Consider the following 22,110-nt stretch of genomic DNA (forward strand, 5'->3'; position numbering starts at 1 on the left):
AGGGGAAAAAAAGGTGTGACTTGTGCATACCAGGCTTGAGGCCCCAAAGAGGGAGGAAAAACCGATCCTTACTTTGAAGGTAGAGGTTGAGTTGCTGCTAGCATCCATTTCAGCCCTACATCCCTTCCCCAGAAATAAATTATAGTAACTTGCATGGTTTGAGTTAAGGGAAACTCGTCCCTTTGATGTGTGGGTGATGTACTGGGGAGGGGAAGACAAGAAAGTTGATGTGTTAGGCTATAAATCTCAACTAAAGGATGTCTGGGACTGTTCAGGTACCTCCCAGCTGTGACATGACACAGTTAAGAGCTGGCCAGTTGGATAACAACAGCTTGTCACCCCTGAGAGAGATCTACAGTATAGCTGGGTTGTGATTTACCCCCCACTTTGCAAGAGGTGCTCAGCTGACTCAAGAGCACAAAGCAAACCCCTGACAGCAGAGAAGCCAGTCCTGCTGGCCATGTGTTCAGCTCAACAGATTTACAGGAAGCCAAAAAAATAAAAACACACACCATGAAAAGCCTGAGGAGAGAACTCTACGTGACCCACATGCTCAGTCTAAAACCTGCCCTCCTTCCTCATACCCCCCAGCCTCTGCTCTGTGAATCATCATCTCCCTAGAATAATAAAATGTCATCCAATCACCACATCCAAGCTGAGACTTCATTTTTCAAAAAAAACAGTTTTCCCAACTCTCAGCTCTCAACTGATTTCCATTTATACGTGTTGAGTGATCACTCTGACCGGGCATTTTGTTAGATGTTGCAGGAAGCAGGAAACAAATAAGCATACCCATGGTCCCACCATTTGACGAGTTTCCAGTCGCTTTGGGAACACGAGCACCTTGGGCCGTATTCTGTTTCTAGATGCAGTGCATGGCTTGTGAAATTTTTCTCCTGCACCGTCCCAAGTGGTAACAAGTGACCATGGATCCCTGAGAGCCTGGGAGGTGGATGTGTTTCTGAGGTGGCTTTATCAACCTCCTACAAACCGTTCTGTACTCCTGTCCTTGGGCAGAGTGGGACCGAGTTCAAGTCACCCGCAGAGAGAGGGACTTTGGCTAAATTACCCAGTAGCCAGTGCACGGGAGAAACATTCAGCATCACACAGAGGTTTACAGCTCACTCCTGTGCGCTTGGCCCTGATCTGGAAATTGGGACACATCGGTACACAAAACAGGCAAAGATTTTTCACGCTCGTGGAATTTACATTGTAGCGGAAGGGACACTAAAAGCGTAAGTCAGTCAGTGAGGGAGCATGTTCAGAGGTGGTGAATGCTGTCAGTAGTCAGGGTAGGTCTGATTCGAGCAGGGGAAATCCCAGCCCAGCCAGGAAGGAGCTGACGGGGGGGAGTCCAGGGGACATGTGGGGAGAAGCATTTTTAGGCTGAAGCGAGAGCCAGAGCAAGAGGCCCTACATGAGGGCCTGCTTCGCACCATTCCTGTGGAGGCATGCGAAAGAGAGCTGGGGTAAACAGGAAGAGAAGACGACAGGCGAGGACAGCGAAGGGGACGCAGCTGGTGTCGGCCAGTGGGTCTGTGGAAGGGACCTGACCTTTGCTCTCTGTGAAACGGGGAGCCGTGTCAGACTTCTCAGCAGGGGCAAGATCCAGTTTGTGTTTTAGAAGAAACACTCGAGGGACTTCTAGTTTTAGCTCCACCATGAAAAAATATGGAGAGGTGTTATTTCCACTTTTGCAACAAGAAAAAGCAAAATGGACAGAGTATCAATATTTCTTAGAGCTATCAGACAACTGACGTCCCAGCGAGAGCTGTCTCTCTGGAAGGCTCAATGCGACCTGCTCATATGGGGCAGAAGCTGCTGAAGCCATGAACTGGTAGGGACACCTAAACAGTTATTCTAGCAAACTCTTAGAGGCTGAGTGTGGAGTAGCACAAAATTTAGAAGCCCCTGGGCACCACAGTCTTAAGGGGCCCTCCACACTTCCATACCCTAGAAACCCCAGCCATTTCTCATGGTGAAGAGCCAAGAGAGATCTCCCCACGGGCCTGGAAGGGGGGCGGAAATTAACCACTGTGAAACCCAGTGGCCCACCACGAAGTGTGAAGAGCTTTGCCTGAGCCTTATTTTGGCTAGGGGAAGAGAATTCCTCCCCTTCTAGCTTACCCCACCTAAACAAGGAAAAAACGGTAACAGAGCCATGGCTTTAAGGAAACAGAGCAAGAATGCTACTCCCAGCAAAGGGAGTAGAGTGCATGGGGAGAAAAAAGCTATACCATTCTGAAAACACTTATGAAGATCCCAGTCCTGACACACAGGCCCAATAAAAGACTAAGATTTAACTGGAAAATAACAGACCATTGCTCCTACCCCATGCCTTACCAGTGCACCAACAAAGATCCAGTAATAGTAACACTAGGATACAGCTAGTGTTACAGACACAACTCTCTCTGAGGAGGAGTTTTTAGGGAAGCCAAAAATCAAGAGGAGACAGAAACAAGGACACTAGAAAAACTTGAAGCCTCTGGGACCTATAGTTAGAGCAGACATTAAACACAGTCCCTCTTCTAATCAGACTAACAGAAATGCTCACACTGAAGACCTAGTCTCCTCAGTTTCTATTACATACATACATACAACATATGTATGTATATGTTGTACATATACATACATACAACATGTCCTGATTTCAACAAAAAAATTAAGGGTGTGCCCAAAGGCAAAGAGAAACAGTCTGGAGAGGCAAAGCAAGCACCAGAACCAAACTCAGATAGGACACGGGTGTTGGAATGACCACACAGGGAATCAAAAATAACTATGATTAATATGCCTGTAACTTCATTTGAAAAGCAGGTAGCATGCAAGAACAGATGTGTAATGTAAGCAAAGAAATGGAAACTTTAAGAAAGGGTCAAAAGAAAATGTTAGAAATAAAAACACTGTAACAGTAACAAGGAACGCCTTTACTGGGCTCATCAAGAGACAGGACATGGTCAAGCAAAAAAATCAGTGAGTTTGAAGATATGTCGATATAAAGATTTCTAACTGAAATGGGAACAGAAAAAAAAAAAAAAAAGAAACAAAAATATCCAAGAACTACAGGACAGTAAGGAAAGTTGTAACATATGCATAAATGTAACACCAGAGAAAGAAGAAAGAGCAGAATCTGTATTTAAATAACAGCCAAGAACTTTTGAAATTAATGACAGACATGGAAAAACACAAACCCAGGAAACTGAGAGTACCAAGCAAGACTGAACACACACACACACACACACACACACACACCCCTAAGCTTCAGAAAGCCAAAAAAGAGGAAAATCTTGAAACTCCGAAGGAAAAAACACCTTGCCTATAGAAGAACAAAGAAATTGAAGCAGATTTCTCATTAGAAATTATGCAAGCATGGAGAAAGTGGAGTGAACTCTTTATTAGAGTGTTGATGAAAAAAATCCTGCCAACCTGGAACTCTTCAGCCTACAAAATTGTTTTCTAAAATTGAAGGGGAAAGAAAATTAAGATTTTGTAGAAAAAAACTGAGGAAATCCATTACTAGGTGACCTTCCCTGCAAGAAATGTTCAAAGTTCTTCATGCTGAAGGAAAATGATATGGGTCAGAAACTTAAATCTATATAAAGAAAGAAGATCAGAAAAGAATAAGTGAAGGTAAAAGAAAATATTTATTATTCTAATTTTCAATTGATATGAAATATGACTTTTTGTTTAAAGAAATAATAGGAATAATGTACTGGGTGATTTTAAAATATGAATAAATAAATTAGTAACTTCCATATCAGAGGAATACAGGGAGAAATTGAAAATACTCTGATAAAAGGTATCTGGGTTAGAAAATGAAGCAGCATAGCGCTTTTTGATGATGGATTTAGAGTAGCTTAAAATATACATTGTAGGCTTCTACTTTAGAGAATAGGAAGAACACATCTTTCCATTATATTTCAGTTAAATATAACTGAAAATGTTAGAAATGTTTTATTAAATGAACCTAAGAAGATTCTGGACATTGGAGAGAAAAGGGGAGATAAGCTAAAGACCCCAGGATCTGGGGAAAACAATGGTAGTGAGTTTCCTGGATTTTCTTTTGACCATGTATTTCACAGAGTTAGACTTCAGCAAGCCAGCAACTTGGAAATGGCAAGAAGCATAGACAAAAAAATCCAAAATAAAAATAAAAACAAATTCTGCTTTCTCTAATTGAATGACCAGAAAACAGGAAGCCTAGTAGGACAGAAAAATTTAATAAATAACCTCTCTATTCCAGCTGAACACGACAGATCTGAAAAACACACTATTAGTAGAATTAAAAGACAAGCCCAGAAAGCATGTAAATAATAAAGGACTTGTATCCACAGTATGCAAAGAACTCTTAGCAATAGAAAATAAACCAATTTAAAAATGGGCAAAAAAAATCTGGACGCTTCAATAGAGAAGATATATAGTCAGCATGTCTTTAGGGAAATGAAAATTAAAATGAGAGAGCACTGTAAATATCTACTAGAATTGCTAAATTCCTAATTGTTAAATTGCTGAATTGCTAAAATCCAAAAAATTTTGGTGAGGTGAAGGAACAACAGGAACCTTGTGGCAACAATGCAGAACAACAGACAGCACTTTGGAAGATAATTTGGTGGTGTTATACAAAGCTAAACTTGCTTTTATACCATTTAGCAATCAGGTATTTATCCCACCTAATAGAAAATTCTGTCTACACAAGACCTGAAGACAAATGTTCATAGCAGCTTTATTCATAATCATCAAAAACGAGCAATGACCATGATTTCTTTCAATAAGTGAATGGATAAACACAATGGAATACTATTCAGTGTTAAAAATGGATGAGCTGTCAAGCCAGAGCCATGCAAAGACACAGATAAAATCAGTAATGTATACTGCTAAGTGGAAGAAACCCATCCAAAAAGGTGTATGATTCCAATTACATGACATGTTGGAACAGGCAAAACGAAAGCAGGGGTAAATAAATACAACACTGGTTGCCAGAGTTTGGGGAAGGGGAGGAAGGACTGAATAATTGAAGCAGGGGAAATTTTTTAGGGCAATTGAACTATTTTGTAAGATACTCTAATAATGTATGCATGCGACTATACATTTGTTAAATTCCACAGAAATGTATAATGTGAGAAAATGTAACGTATGCAAATTTTTAAAAATATCATCTAGGAGGGGCGCCTGGGTGGCTCAGTGGGTTAAAGCCTCTGCCTTCAGCTCAGGTCATGATCCCAAGGTCCTGGGATCGAGCCCCGCATTGGGCTCTCTGCTCAGCAAGGAGCCTGCTTCCACCCCTTTCTCTGCCTGCCTCTCTGCCTACTTGTGATCTCTGTCAAATAGATAGATAGAATCTTAAAAAAAAAAAAAAAATCATCTAGGAGACTGGGGGCCCCCACGTGGAATGCAATGTAGCTGTTTTACAAATAAAGGAAACAACCTCACTAAGGGAGGTGGAGGTAGAAGGTGCTGACTCAAGTGACTCTGAAAATGAGTGGAATCCGGAAGACTAAAGGCAAAAAGGAACAGCACTGCCCACAAGCACTGTGTTCTAGGTGATAAGGCTGTTTCCCGTGGGATGCAGCTTAGCCATTTTGAAACTAATACACAGGCACACTAGAAGTGAACAGTTAAGTAAACGGATGACAGACGACAGAGGCCAGGTTTCTCGCTGATGCAATGGGAAGTAACAGTAAGCCAGGGAACCTGGCCAGAATGATCCCTTTGGTCATAGATTCGATCTGGAGATACCAGTACACACTCATGTTTAGCTTAATGTAGGTACAAGGGGTTACATACAGGGTTATCTCTAGATGTGTGTATATATATGAGTATACACACACATATTTCCTGGCTCTATTGGCTGAGAGTGCCTGGAATCAATGACACTCAAGGATCAAGGACACACCTCGAGTCCAGATTTTGGTTTCTAAATACCATTCTCTAATAAAAGGAAGAAGGACTCCCTTGGAGAAATGGAAGATTTTAGGACTGGGGCAGGAAATATGCAAGACACACCTAGAACATCTTATAGTGCCAGTAGGTAAGAAACTGTTAAAACACACACACATACACACACACAAACACACACACAGGAATGGTGCTATGTCAAAGGGACGCAAAAGAGCTTCAAAGAACAAAAGGAGCAACAAGATGAGTAAAGTAATATTGTATTATTAACCAACATGAGAAATAAATATATATGAATCCACACTGATATAAAAACTAGGTAGACAGATGACAGATAGACAAATCTCTTACGCAGAAAAATAAAATAATTTTCAAAATAAATCAAATAATTTATTATTGCTTCCGTTCCCATCAAGGAAGTAGCACATAACTTCCTACTCTTCAAGTGTGGACCACACATAGTGCTTTTTCCTCCAAAGAATACAATCTAGAAAGATTCACAAAAGGGCAACTTCACAGTGGAAAAACCTCGGCCAGGCGATGAAGGTCGACATCACCAGGGATAAGGCATGCTCCTAGCATAAATCCTTGAAACGATGTGATGAGAATGGCCTCGTACCTCGCCATCCTCCTTCCCCAAAGCTGTCACTCCAGTCTTATCAACAGAAAAGCATCCCACCAACTGTACCAGAGAGAGATCTTACAAAATACCTGCCCGATATGCCTCAAAACTGCTAACTTCAAAAACAAGCATTCCACTGCCGAGAGGGGCCTACGGAGACAAGGCAACTAAAGGCAGTAAGATACTCTGGGTGGAACTGACAAGGGACATAGAAAAACTCAGGAAATGTGATGAAGTACGGACTTCCGTTGATAGTAACAGATCAACTTTGGTACCTCACCTGGGACAAATGTAGTATACCAACATAAAATGTGAGTAATAGGGGAAACAGAGCATGGGGTGTGTGGGAACTCTGTACTATCTTTACATCTTCTCCACGAATCTAAAATTTCTGAAATAAGTTGACATAAAACAAACTCCTCTGATGCCCTCTGCTGAGAACAGGCCGAGGCAGTGGGGACAGAGGCAGGAAGGTCTGTTGGAAGGCTACAGCCGGAACACGGTGGGGGGTGGGGACGCTTGCACCAAAGTGGAGGCAGCAGCAGGCGGAGAAAACTGAAAGGTGCTGGGTGTGTTTCCAAAGGCTGATCTCTGAGCAATCAGAATTTTAGAGTGCTTGAGTAGGAACCTTAACTCCTTGCTGTATGTAGATATTCTGTCTCTACAAGGGCATTTCTGCCAAAGCACCTCTGTTCCTTAGGCAGCATACCTAATAGGTGGTACATAATAGTTGCTGAATCAAATCCTCCATGCCGTGTGATGAGATCCTGCATGCCCCCTTCCTTCAGTCTGGGCACAGCACCTCCCAGAACACTGATAACATGCAAATATAACTCCCCCCTACTTATCTTATCAAAGGACACTTTCTTTTAAATATCCACCTAATTGGGGTGCCTGGTTGGCAATGTGGGTTAAGTATCCAACTCCTGGTTTTGCCTCAGGTCATGATCTCAGGGTTGCGATCTCAGGGTCATGAGATCAAGTCCCATGTTGGGCTCTGTGCTGGACATGGAACCTACTTAAGATTCTCTCTCCCTCTTCCTCTGCCCCTCCCCCCAACATGCGTGTGCATGTGTTTGCTCACTCTCTCTCAAATAAATAATAAATAAGATCCACCTAAATAACTTTCAGACTGATTGATATTTACATCTGCACTGTAAAACTTACTGATGAATCCCACAACCCACAGAACACTGAAGGCCAGTAATGTTTGTTTTTAGGCCAGTAAGATATTTTTAATTCCTTTTTATTACACTCCTGATCAATCCCACCATTGAGCTGAATGCTTAGCAGGAGGTGTTATGCTGTCTACATCAGTTTTACCTGTTGGCATAATGGATTTTTACTCAATTAAATATTGTATAAGCTGATTCCGTGTGAGTACAAACGCTGTGAGTACAGACGGAAGACTGGGGTTTCTATTACAGCCAAGTTGAACGCTGACAACGTGAGGAAGACATCGCTAAAAATACTGTGGCAGACTTAGGTATGAAATGAGAAGAGATCTGGGAACAAAGAAAATGTGAACTGTTCTCAGACTGTTTCACAGGTAACTTTCCCTTCTCGTTGTAAGTAGAATTTTAAAAATCAGAAATGGAAATGGAACACCCTAGAAGCCACATACTGGGCATGGCTCATGGAATAAGACCAGAGAGTTCTCATTCTTAGATTCTCGCTTAAAGAAAAGTCTTCAAAACACTGGTAATAAGTGGGCGCCTGGGTGGCTCAGTGGGTTAAGCCGCTGCCTTCGGCTCAGGTCATGATCTCAGGGTCCTGGGATCGAGTCCCGCATCGGGCTCTCTGCTCGGCGGGGAGCCTGCTTCCCTCTCTCTCTCTCTCTGCCTGCCTCTCCATCTACTTGTGATTTCTCTCTGTCAAATAAATAAATAAAATCTTTAAAAAAAAAAAAAAAACACTGGTAATAAGAGTTCACACGTAAGTTTTATGCTATTATAAAATTACCAGAGAGCCATGTAGGTATCATTTATTACAATTTGCTGCTTAAGATTTTCAGTTAGCCAACCAACCACCTGCCAACTTTATTTGAATTTAAAGGTTCTACTGGACTGTAAATTTCTTCCCACTCATTCCCTTCTCTTTTTCTTCTCACCATTTTCTCCTTGTCTATACTTTTAAATGATATCCAGGATCTTGTAGGTGATCCAGATAGATTTCCTACAGAAAGCTGCAGAGGATTTGAAAAGTTTTATCACAACAGACTTCATTTCCTTGAAGACAGGACATCGCAGGGTATAAAGAATGCTCCAGGCCTTATGGGCTGATGTTATTATAGGAGTCAGTCTTGTCTAGCAGAGAGGAAACTGTGAGATGACCTTGCTGAAGATTCCAGAGTTATGAAAACAATCAATAAAACTTGACACGTCCCATTTCCTACTTGCTTACCATTCTGTTGTATTTTATCTTGTTTCAAGAGTCCCTCCTCCTACCTCTTTCTTAAATACTCATCATCCCTTGGTGCACCTGGGTGGCTCAGTTGGTTAAACACCTGCCTCCAGCTCAGGTCATGACCCCAGGGTCCTGGGATAGAGCCCCGCATTGGGTTCCCTTCTCAGCGAGGAGCCTGCTTCTCCCTCTCCCTCTGCCTGCTGTTCCCCCTGCTTGTGCTTTTTCTCTGCATCAAATAAGTAAAATCTTTAAAAGTAAATAAATACGTATGTATATACATACATGCACGCTGGTCCTTCCTGCTGGAAGGGATGTAAATCTTTTCCAAGGATTCTCTATTGAGACTATCCACCCAGCAATTCCCATCACGGAATCCATGTTTCTGAGACACTCTTGTGTTTTCTTACACCGGGATGTTAGTTTTGATCATTGTGTGGTTGGATGCAATAGCATCAGGTACTTCTTGTCTAGCCTTTCTTCCCTCCCTGACTCTTAGACCAAGTCTGGTTAGGACTCAAGGAGGGACAGAAAGTCTAGGCTTCATTAACTAGAGGACACACATACCTCTGGCCATCATCCTTGGTTCATGAATGAGCACATGACACCAAGGGAGTCAATGAGACTCACCCCGAGAACATTGACTGGTTATTAGCAAAGACGCCTTCTCTACTTTCTGGGATTACCGAGTGTGAGGACGCTGTACATCTAGAACTACTAGTGACCATGATTAGACCATGTGGACAGAGCCAGCCTACGGATGAAGCCAACAGAGGAGAGAAGGACAGCCAGCATGTGGATGCCAAGGAGAAATAAAAACAGAATTTCAGTGCCATGATTAAAGCCTCGGATCATTCAATCAGTTATGTGAGCTATCAAAATCCCTTTTTTCATTAAGCCGTGTAGATTTCTGGAGTTCATGAATATAGAAGTCCCAACTACCACAGGGGGAAAAAAAATCTATAAATGAACTAAATGTTTATCAGTAGGGGAATAGCTCATCAAATTATGATACGCAGGCATCGAAAGGAGGAGGCCACATTAGATGTATTGTCATGCAAGTTCTCCAAAATATATTTTTAAGCAACAAAGGGAAGTTAAAAATGTGTAAAGAATGATCCTATTGAAATGTGTGTGTGTGTGTGTGAGAATTTGCAGGAAAACAGAATGGAAGGAATTATTCTGAAATGTTTACCATGGTTATCATTAGGGACAGGAGAGGGTAAGAAGTGAAGACTGTGTATAAGGTAGACATTCTTTGACTTCCCCACTGTTTTTCTAGTTTTATTATAATGAGCATATCTTAATGCATTACTTACACAAATTAAAATATTTAAATGGTAACAAACCCCGTTCCCAAGGTCATTACTTCGTGTCCTCATTGCTTCTCATTCCACAATTCAGCACATCGAGAGCCTATGTTCTTCTCCCGCCATTGTCTCTGCCCCACCCCCTTGTTAGTGGCAGCACTAATTAGAGAGGAGCGATCCGAGAGCTCCCAGGTGTGGCTCCTCCTCCCACAGTCCACTTCCTTATGTCCCAATGGTCACTAAATTGACCAGCCCCGCCTCCCAGACTCCTGCTGGGACTGTCCCTTCTCTGTCTCACTTCTGCAGCTGCAGTTCCCGCTGTCATTACCTGCACGAGCATGATCCTGTCCTACCCAGTTCCCAAGACTCCAGCTCCCACAGAGATGTTCCTAAAATGCGTCTGAGCCTGTTACTCCTCACTTAACAACCTTCCGCTAAAGAAGGAATGAAGTCCAAACCCAGATGCACAGCCTGCTCAGCACTTTACGATCTGACTTCTTAACCTGCTGCTTCAGCCCTCCCTACTCTCTCCCCCAAGGGTTCACGCTTGCCAAGGGTCTTGTGGTTCCAGAACATGCCCAACTCTCTTGCTTCGGTGACTCTGCACATGCTGTTCCCCTGGCAGAGCTCACTTTTCCCTGGTTTCCTTGCCTGACCCACTCCCTCCCTCTTCAAAGCTCCAGGTAATAAGCATCATTGTTTCGGATTCTCCAGGGTGGGGCTGGGCACCATTTTTCTGTGCCCTCTTGAAGTCCTCTGCCATGGTCACCTTCCTTAGCATACTTTGTTATTACTTTTTTTTATTTATTCAAGAAAGAGAGTGAGACAGATCAAAACAGAGAGCAGGAGCGGGGGTGGGGGAGTTGGGGGGAGGCGGAGGGACAGAAGGAGAAGCAGACTCCCCACTGAGCAAGGAGCCCAATGCAGGGTTTGATCCCAGGACCCTGAGATCAGGACCTGAGCCAAAGTCAGAGGCTTAACCCACTGAGCCACACGGGCGCCCTATCACATTTTATTGTAATTATCTCCTTATCTTTGTGCCTTCTTTCTAGAGTCCCCAAGTGCAGAAGGCACAGTCACAAAGGACAGCCTCAGAGAAGAATCCTGTGCTACAATTTTTGAACTGTGAGATCTTCGAGCAAGTAACTTAAATTCTGTCCGTCTCTTTCCTCATCTGTACCCAGAAAAGCCTCAGACCGCGGAGCCGCGATGAGGATTAAACGTGTCAATGACGTGTCAAGTGCGTGGAAAGCACCAAGTGAGGACGGGCTATCATTCAAATCATTAGTAATCTTTGGGTCTAGTACAATGTCTGGCGCTTAAGGGATGCTAATTAAATGAACAATTATTTTATTGGATAAACTATTTTGAAAAAATGCCTCTGTAAAAGCGTATATCCCCAAACAAGAGGTTCAGTTTTTAATGCAGGATTTCCTACCTCCATACAGCAAATAAGGAAAATGCCATTTCGAAACTCTGATTTCAAACCGTCTGAATGCTAATCACAGTCATCCTGACATTAGCTGCACACCCTGGCTCGGCTGTGATTATTTCTAGAGCTTTGTAGAAAAACAGCTTCACCCAGCACTGATCATCTGCTAGGTGGTCTGAGAGCTAGTATGTGGCACCAGTGGCTTGTAGGATTTCATACTTAATGCATTCTGGAAAGGCTGGCAGAATTATCCTCTGGCAGGATTTTTTTCAAGTCCTGTTTCTACAACTAAGCATCCCTAAAAACGTCAAGGCAGGATGGTTTCTAGGAACTTTTTCAAAACCAGTGGGAGAGCATGAAAGCAGTTTTGTCGTCTTTGTTCCTGTCTGTACCTGGAGCATGCGCCCCCCCTCCCTCCCCACCACCCTGGACCAAGACACACTGGAAACGTGATAGATTAATTACAGTAGTTAATTCCTGAAAGAGAAGGCTGACCGGTGGCACAGAACGAAAAGAAGGAAAGGACTGGGAAAATGAGGAAGTGGGGAAGGACAGCCTGACTTCCCAAAGGACGTGTGCCCCGAATTCACGCAGCTCCGGATGGGACCTCCAGGGAAGGCGAGGGGGAGCCCAGGACACCACCACGGTGAATGTCTCTCCCTTCTAGTCCATGCTAATTTCTTTCCCATTGGGCTCTGGCCCTGGAACTCATTAGGTCCCATTTTCCATGAGGTCTGGCTGCGGAGAAGAGCCAACATCCAGCTTCGGATCTCCAGGGACTCGGGAGCTCAGCGAAGCAGAGCACCGGGCAGCGGGCCCTCTGGAAGCCACCTATTTCATTCTGTGGCTTCCTGGTGCTGTGATCTCACTCTGGAGATGACATCCCTCTAACCTGGCCTCCCCTTTCTTTCAACTCATCATGACTGAAGGATTAGGGGCCACCGACTTCTAACAATAATGAGTCCCCTATTCCGGCAGCTTCTGAAGGAGCTGGATGCCCTTTCTGTGTGTCTTCATTAATTGTGCAGCTCTCCTGCGGGGGGCGGGGGCTGTCCAGCTAACAGTGCCTCTCAGTTTAGCAGAATGGGAGCAGGGCTGGACAAAAGGGTAGAGATATCTGCACCAAATGATGGGACGACATATAACCAGTGGGGCTTTGATGAGCCTGTGGGACAAATGAAATTTCATACCATGTAGTGAAGAGCCCTGGGGAGCCCTATGGCCAGTAAGAACAATATATGGGGTTTCTAGGAAACGTATTAATAGACACAACTTTTTAAAAGGTCTATTTAAATGATGAGAAAGGACAGGAAACATTAGCTGGGATTTGCAGGAAGAATATTTACAGGAAATATTAACTGTGCGTCTTCTCATTGCCTCCAACGTCTTATGTCACTAATTTCTGTTACCTTTTTTTTTTCCCCCAGGAAGATCTCAAATGCTTTCTCTTTAACTGCATATTTTTATTGTTTCTCATTCCAGTACATGCACTGTTCCCAGCTCTCTCAAGATCGACACTGAGCAGGCATCAGAGGGAGTTAGGGATGTGTCAAGACTAACTCACTAAATCATACACTGATGTTTCTTGCTTTTGTTCTTATCCCTGACCTAACAAACTATTCAGATTATACAGGCTAATCCTCCCTCAACTAGAGAGAACAGGAATGCGGCTACTAGAGCTGTGTCTGAAATTATTAGTGTTGGAACCGGTCCTTCAAAAAGATTACAGCAGGTGAAAGTCAAATGCCAGTGGCAACTAAGTTTGTCCGGGTTTAGTTTCAGACTGCGTCCTGTCAGGTCCCAGGTCCCACCCTCCCCACCACGCACAGGACAGCGGCAGATGTCAGCCGAGAAAGGCCACCCATGGTCAGGGAAACGAAAATCACTCCTCCTGCAGCAAATGTACAATCCCTTGGAAACCACGCTCTTCTGAATCTTACAGGAAGACCCTCCCTCCTCTCTGCCACAGTTCTGATCACGGGGGCCTCTCACTTTACAGGACGACACTTAGATGGAGTTCATTGCAGAAAAACTGCCACACCCCTTCCCACACCAAACACTGTGTAACTTCTCTTTCACGGCTTACAACAGCTCTACAAACTCTGCCTGGGATTTGGAAAGCACGTTCTACTTAAAGACTTGTTTCAGAGTTGTATTAATTACTCCTCGCAACACCCAGGTGAGAGTGCCAACCTTATTTTTCAATTTTATCAGAAACTGAGGTTCAGAAAGGGCCAAAAATACCACCACGTCAAAATATTAAATAATGCCCGTCAGGAATTCAATAAATCCAGACCCATTTGGCATCTGATAATAAACTCTTACCCTGTGAGTGGTAAAATTATTTAGAAGAACTTCATAAATGCTTTAAAAATCACAGGATATCGTTTCCCAATTATTATGTGAGATAAAGGGAATTCATACATAATGGAAGAAAACAGAATGTGAAGCCTGTTAGTTGAACCATGAGAGAACTGGGATAAATTTATCAAGACCAAACAGAACTCAGACAAAGAGAGAAAAAATGTTCGTGGGAAAAGGACCAAGCAAGGTTCTGGAATACGATGTGTGCAGTGGAAGTAACAACACGGAGTAAGTGACAAATGACACCAGGAGGGACTCAGGCAGCTGAAAACTCAGTGCTCTGCCAGGGTTTTAGGAAGAACAGCGCGTGCCTGGGAGCATGAGGGTCATTACTCATGGGACATCGTTAGGAAATGGGAGAGTTCTGAGATTTTGTGACCTAAAACAAACAGAGAGAGAGGTAGAAGGAAAGGAGAAATAATAAAGAGGAAAATGAACAGAACTGATTCAAAAAGGGTAAAAAAAAAAAAAAAAAAAAAAGAAATGAAGCGCAGGAAAAAATACCTTAAAATTTACAAAGTATTAACCAAAAGCAGGGAGGGGTCGGTTGAGTGACGCTCAGGGCGGAAACCTGCAGTTGCCACAGGAAACAATGCACGAGGAAGCCAGATGTGAAGTGAGCGCGTCAGGGCTCATTTCCCAAGGGCTGCTCCAAATCCTCTTCCACGTCTGTTTGCAAACCTTGGCTTTGTGAGATGCTCAGAATACACCTGGGCAAGTGTCCAGGAGATTTGAGCCCCGCCTCCCACGATGGTGGACATTAGACCCCGTCCCCACATATTTCCCTGGAGTAGTGATTAGGACTTCTCATTGCCAGAGTATCAATGACCACAGATGAAATGTTGACTTGACACCAGCCAAGAGAATGAAAATATTCCCAGGGACCTGGCTTTCGGGCACTGGGTCACAAGCATCACCTCAAATGCTAGCTGATTTGAAACAAAAAAACCTCAATCTGGTGGTTAATCTTTAATTCAGAGCATTTCGAGGTCTAGAGAAGTTTTATAATGAGATTGTTAACAGAGACGAAGATCATAAAAATTCAAAATTTCCAGCAACACTAATGGCTAACTCCTAATTAGTGATTTTTGGCAAATAGCATATTCGTATTCCACAGGGAAATGTTCCTAAAATGGAAGCAGGAGCGTGACACGCATATGTAATTCAATTTAATTTTGTTCCGTAATTTTTTTTTTTAAGAAGACGTTTACAATTCTTAAAGCCTGTGCTGAGCACACCCTTCAAATTTTAAAATGAAAGAAACAGAGAATTTCACTTGCCTTGCTAAATAAGATGGACACCATGAAGAAATCCAGTAAGAAACTCTCTGAAATCTCTTTGCAGTCAAAATGGAAAAAGATGACCGTGAAGCCCAGGTGAACGAACTGGGGAGCCGGGTTGCAGAAAGACGTCCGCAGCAGCTTCATGCCGGCCACAATCATCAGGAAGACGTCCCAGCTGTCGGAAGGGCAAGAAAGAACACGGTTAAGGACTGCTGCGGACTCTCAGGTGAGTTGCACCAGCTACGGTTTCGTGAGCATTTACTGTGCCAAGCTGCGACTGCCAGGGGGGCGCAGGGGAGGGGGCTCTGTCGTCATCCAAACACAGTCTCAGAGTTTGGGTCCCTTGTCTGAGGTCTCATGGGGCCGAGCAAGGATTGAAACTCAGTCCCGGGGAACTCTGGAGCACAGCACGAGGAGCAGCAAATTTCTGCCCCATGATTTTCGCAGTCCCCTGTCCTCCACAAGGGCACGGGGCTCCCTTGGATGCCAGCAGAAACAGAGTACGTTGTCCCACCCTAGTGGGACACCCAAGTTACGCTTTTATTTTTTTAAATGTTTAATTAATTTATTTATTTGACAGAAAGAGAGAGAGAGAAATCACAAGTCAGCAGAGAGGCAGGCAAAGAGAGAGAGGAGGAAGCAGGCTCCCCGCTGAGCAGAGAGCCCAATGCGGGGCTCGATCCCAGGACCCTGAGATCATGACCTGAGCCAAAGGCAGAGGCTTAACCCACTGAGCCACCCAGGCGCCCATTTTTCATCATATTTATTACCCCCAGTGAACATAAGCTCTCTGGGCTCACTTTTTTTTTTCCCTGCTGAAAATGATCTCATCGGCTTTTTCCCCCACATGGCACTGACCTTTTTCGTGCAGGAACTCACCAAAGGAGTCTGGTAAAGAGATACCAGGGCTTTGCTTTGGGGCCTGGACTCCTGGGTGTCCCCGTCGCAGGAGTCTGGTGAGAGTATGCGTTATGCGCACAGCTCCAGTAGGTGCCGAGGTCAACAGTGAACATTCTGCCTACCTTGAGGTTGGAAGGTCAAGAACAGCTCAGAAGGGCCCGACAGACCAACTGTGTCCTTTCTGAAGGGAGGCTTTGCCCTTTTAGGCACATTCCTGCCCGCCCCCTTATAAAATCCTACTTGGGAACTCAAAAGACAGTAATGGGAATGTGTTCCGGAGAATGATTGCCCTTAGAAGAGAGAGGTTTTTTTCCTCTGGCTAAATACAGAAACCTGCAGCTATGCCTCCCCTGAGCTGGAAGGATCCTAGCTCTGGACCTTCATGAGCATCATTATCATCCTTTCTTGGGATGAGGGCGTTCAGAAAGTGCATTTAAAGCCTTTGCACCTAACAGGTGTAAAATTGACATTTTTGTTGCCAAAAAGACAACGCTGGCAATTCCACCTGCCTCCATGTGGTATCTCATGTGCCTTTAGAGCCGGGGCTGCAACTGCCTTCACTCTGCTCCGGGACATGCCTGGTGAGGTTTGCTCACGGCTCCTCTGAGAAAAACTAGCCCTTGATTACACACAGATTTGGGCTGAGCGGGAATGTTTTCCTACAACTTTGACATAAAACATTCAGGGTTCCCACAGCGAGGTTGAACACTGCTCCATAACCTGTCTTTCTTTTCCGGTGGACAACGAATGCCCCTGGCAAAAATACAATATAAAAATGTGACTTTGGGTCTAGTTGCTTTTCACAACAGCCCAGAGTACAAGAATCCCTGTGGGAGGAGGGCCTGGGTGGCTCAATTGGTGAAGCGTCTGCCTTGGCTCAAGTCATGATCTCAGGGTCCTGAGATCGAACCTTGTGTCCAGCTCCCTGCTCAGTGGGGAGTCCGCTTCTCCCTCTCCCTCTGCCGCTTATCCCTCAGCCTATGCATATTCTCTCTCTCTCTCTCTCTCAGATATATAAAATCTTGGGGGGAAAAAAAAGAATCAGGATGGGATACCAAAGCCCAATGATAAGCCATCTCAAGATAAGGGGTATTTGGTATTTTAGGGAGGAGTGGTGATTTTTCTGGGTTATTTAGGCCAAATCTAGACTGAGGGTCAACTCTAACTCTCTGTAACCATGGTTCAAATGAAAAGCCTTCATTTTATGTTTATGAATGAGGACTGGTTAAGAGTATGGAAGGTCTTAAGGGCTGATGTTTACAGCCTTTGCAACATTGCAACAGTAATGGTTACAGTTAAAGTCATTCATAGATGATTGTAGGCTCTGCTGAAGGTTTAATAAAGGCTTCTGTGGCAACCAGTGAACATGGGCTGGGACAGCTGCAAAGCCCCCATTTGGATCAGGCTGAGAAATATACAGACCTAAAAAGATACCACGACTTACTCAGTGCTCCATCTACCCAGCCTTCTACCACTTACTAGGGAGTTGGTATTAAAAGTTAAATAAGAAACAGTCCAGTTTTTGAAGACACGCTACCTGATTTTCTGGTACAGTGGTTCTCAACGCAGCCAGGGTGGGGGCAAGGTTTCCCTATTGGAAACAGGTTTCTAGATACTGAAAAAAGTGAAACAGACAAAGAAGGTCCCACTGTCCTGCTTGGGAACAGAGGGTCTAGTGGGGCACTTGAAATTACTGTCTAAGTCTTCTGATGGACGCTTCAGGAATACAAAGGAATCGTCAGTTTGAGGCTCTAAGGAGAGTAATTATACTGTTATCATGTGGGATTTCAGAATATTTGGAGGTACATAGCTAAGATGCTACTTTCTTATTTAAGGGTCGGGAAAAGATTGCAGGGGATAAAGGGTATTATTACTCGAAACTGGACTCTCTCCAAACTGTTTATTTGACTCTGCCTGACTCCCAGCCCTTGCATCTGTCTTCTGCCAACAGCCAGAACAGCTGGGTCTCAACTCGCAGGCTTAGCATGGGGTCCCAGTCCTGATGTTGGAAGGCCATGACTTTAAATCCTTCAGCTCATTACCCCGGGGATAGCACTGCTATGTTCTTTGCCATTCTGGTGTTGATCGTGAGCCCTTGTTCTAGAAATTGAGGCTTGGCTTTGTTTTGGGAGGTCACTGGGGTCAGCCAACATTGTGCATACTGGAGACACCTGTCACTAGGAAAAGCAATTGATGGTTCTGGGTGGGGAGACATCTCCTGGTTGGGTCCCATCTACATTGTGCAAGAGGGCTACATTCCTGTCATCTGTGTTATTTATCCAGTGAGACTGATTTTCAGCCCTGGATCTGAAGTCTAGGATTTTAAATACCAAAGGTCATGACTTGCCCTGGTCTAATGGCCACAGGTCTGAACTGCAAGGAAGGCAAAGTCTGATAAAGACAAAGTCATATGATCATTTCATTTAGTGTCTTCTCTGTGTGACTACGAATCTACTCAAAGTCCAACAGAGTATTCAAATGCCTTGCTCAATCTTTGGCAAATATTAATTAATTTGTCCTCATCACATTCTGAAAGGAGGAGGGGCTCTGAATTAACATGCTTGAGATTAGGCGTGAGAGCTGACTTGGGCACATAATGTTTAAGTAACGTGACTTAATAAGCAAATCCAAGAAAGAACCTCTTCTGCATTCTCCTACTCGAACTTATTTGACCAGAAACTTCAACCTTTTGTCGGAACAACAAACCCACCAATTATTGAGTAGGATTTCCATTTGCAAATTCAAGTTAATTTTAATATATGAAAGATAACTCAACTGAGAACCATTAATGCTTCGCAAAACATGGGGGCATCTTGACGGCATGGTGCCTCCGAGCTCCTTTTTTTTTTTTAATTGGGAGGCCTCTGATAAATGCAGAGAGAGCAATGACAGTGATTAATCCCCCCCTCCCTCAAGCCCAAAATGATAGAGTATTTGCTAAATGAAATGACACGGGGCTGCTCATAAAAGCTCTGGGCATGACGGGAGAACTCCAGGAGCCCCCGGAATCACACTGTGCTCCGTCATCTTATTAAAACTCCCCGACTAAGCTTTTGCAGGAGGATTTTCAGACTGACTGTCATTTACTCACAATATCACTTCAAGCAGATCTACCTTCTTTTTCAACCCGGTCCCTCTACAGTAACCATCAAGCTCTAGCGAGCTTGAGTAAAAGACCACCGTGGCTTCCTTGCATGTGGCCAGTGAATGAGTCGATGTACATTGGCTTCTGCTGCAGCCTGTTCAGGGAAAATTCACTGGATTTGGAAATCATTATGATCGAAAGCATGATGAGAATAAACCATTATCCACTTACTGGGTACCGAGTCTCCGGTAATTGCTGATTGAAAATGCATCAATAGTGAGGGCATTCAAAATTATTGCTGGGTACAAGATATATTTTTCAAAACACTGAAGCCAAACATAGAGTCTTTCAAACCACATTAAATGGGCGACATCTGAAAGAAACACAAAAACCACTTAGAGCAGCCACTGATCAAGTTATTTTTAAGTGCATGTAATAAGAATATCCCCCCCTTTAATTCAAAAGCTGCTGATTCGGACTCCAGATACTAGACATGATCTACCAATTTTCTTTCCAGGCAGCAACTCTTAGCTTTGTTTCTACATAGATCGTAAATAATAATAAACAGCAATACAGGCCAGTATCCCCATTTTTCAGGTCAAGTGATTTTTCCATATATAATTATTCCTGGGACCAATGGAAAAACATTGTCATCTCAGAGGAAGTGAATTGAACTGAAAAACAATCCAGGGGCCCATCTCGTCTTAAGCTGGGAATACTTCCAAGACTGGGCTTTCTTCTACCTCTTTGTAGTCTTTAAATCTACAGTCAGATCCCTAAGCAACACATACAAAGAAGAGAAAGCTGATCCCCAGGCCCCCTCATGATGAATGTGTGACGTTCTCGTGGACCCTGGCGACAAAGGGAGCACCGTGGGGAATGAAGCTTATTCCCACGAGGGCTAAGGTTTTGGGTCAGACCAGCTGGGTTCGCACAGATTCTACCCACCACCACCGTGGTGAACGGCTCCTCCCAAGCCAGCTTTGCGGGCCCTGCCCACCTTCGGAGTCTGCTACCGGGGAAGTGGCCGCCCCTCTTTCCGACCTTGCATGGCAGGGGAGAGATCTGCTCTTCCCCAGGACAGGGTCATCTGGAAGGCATACTTGCAATGCCGTTGCCCGTCTCTGACTACTTTTCTCTGTGAGGAGGGGGAGAGGCTGGTCCAGGTGGTCAGAGCACCAGCTGCCTCAGGCCACAGCCTCTCGGGGAGAGGAAATCATTTCAACCCTGTGGCAGATGGAGCTCTCCTCTGCTTCTGGCTTCTGTGAGGACAGCTAGTCTGGTTCGGCCCAGGGCGGAGGGTGGCCTAGCTCATTCCCCACTGAGTCTCCCTGCTGGTCATCGTGAGGCTGACATGGACCCCAATCCACCAGCCGGTAGCCAGGAAAGTGAACCGGATACGCGGGGACTCCGTTCCCTCCACAGCAGGTCTCAGAGGCCAGACCTCCAAAGGGCAAATCGGACTTTCCTGAGCTTCTGGACTCACACTCCTCCGCCATTTATAATACAAAATTTACACCCTCAATAATCTAGAGTAAAAAACAAGAAAGCCATGTAGTTTTTACGTTATTTGAATTGCACAAGAATCAACTCATGAAAGACAAACAGGTCACACTCACCGTGTAGGGTGACACAGCGCTGTCCCCCTCCAAGTGCCTTCCCCAGTTTTAGGGGACAAATGACCTGCTTCCCACATTTGTCACTGGGACTTTATGTAAAAGGTCTCAGGAAGCAACACAAATACACACGTACCATCCACACAGAATCAGAAACTGGCTTATACGGCTTACATATCTATGCAAGAAGGTGTTACCATGACAACTCAAAACACCAAAGCTATCTCCATTTGATTAAAACTATGAGGAGAGGTCGGGGCATTCAGAAATCTTACTCGAAAGGAATCAATTTGAATGAGATAGGAATGGGGGAAGATGGATAGGGTGGGAATACTTCATGACAAGGGAAATAATATGAACAAACATCCCAACGATTAATTTAGTCAGTAGAAGAGAGGTGCAACGAGAAATTATCAAGATAAAAATTTTAAAAAATTTAGCAGTAAATATAACAGGGAGGAAGATTGGGTATTTACCCAAAGAAAATGAAAATATTAGTTTGAAAATATACATGCACCCCTGTGTTTACTGCGGCATTATTTACAATAGCCAAGATATGGAGGCCACCCAAAGGTCCATCAGCGGATGAATGCATAAAGAGGAGGTGGTGTGTAGGGGTGTGTGCGTGTGTTATTAGAATATTACTTGGCCATAAGAGAATGAAATCTTGCCATCTGCAACAACATGGATTGATCTAGAGGCTGTAATGCTAAGTGGAATAAATCAGAGAAATACAAATATCATATGATTTCACTCATATGTGGAGTTTAAGAAACAAAATAAACAGATAAAAAAAGAGACTGAAAAAAAAAAAAAAAGATTCTTAAATACAGAGAACTGATGGTCACCCGAGGGGAAGGGGGTGGGGGATGGGCGAAACAGGTGAAGGGGATGAAGAATACAGTTATCCTGATGCGCACTGAGTGATGTACGCAATTGTCACATCATGGCATTGTACACTTGCGACCACGACAGCACTCCACGGTAATTATAGCTCAACTAAAAAAGTATATATACACAGTGGGATATTACTTGCTCATAAAAAAAGAATGACTTTGCTATTTGTGACAACATGGATGGAGCTTGAGGGCATGATGCTAAGTGAAATAAGTCAGAGAAAGACAAACACCATATGGTTTCACTGGTATGCGAAATACCAAAACAAATGAACAAACGAAAAACCAGAAATAGACTCTTACGTAC

At 44.0% G+C, this 22,110-nt stretch overlaps 1 protein-coding gene across 2 annotated transcripts in view; it reads right to left on the reverse strand.

Annotated features, from left to right (window-relative positions):
• The window catches only part of PCNX2 (pecanex 2), a 288,644-nt gene that overhangs the window by 101,938 nt on the left and 164,596 nt on the right, over positions 1-22,110 (reverse strand). For both annotated transcript variants that reach the window (XM_032312937.1, XM_032312936.1), the window contains exons 20-21: positions 19,523-19,664; positions 15,304-15,481 (exon numbers count right to left, since the gene is read on the reverse strand). In XM_032312937.1, the coding sequence (XP_032168828.1) occupies positions 15,304-15,481; positions 19,523-19,664 (320 nt within the window). The remainder of the gene's footprint in view (positions 1-15,303; positions 15,482-19,522; positions 19,665-22,110) is intronic.

The sequence above is a fragment of the Mustela erminea genome, chromosome 14 (assembly GCF_009829155.1).
Source record: "Mustela erminea isolate mMusErm1 chromosome 14, mMusErm1.Pri, whole genome shotgun sequence".
In the NCBI taxonomy this organism is placed as follows: Eukaryota; Metazoa; Chordata; class Mammalia; order Carnivora; family Mustelidae; genus Mustela; species Mustela erminea.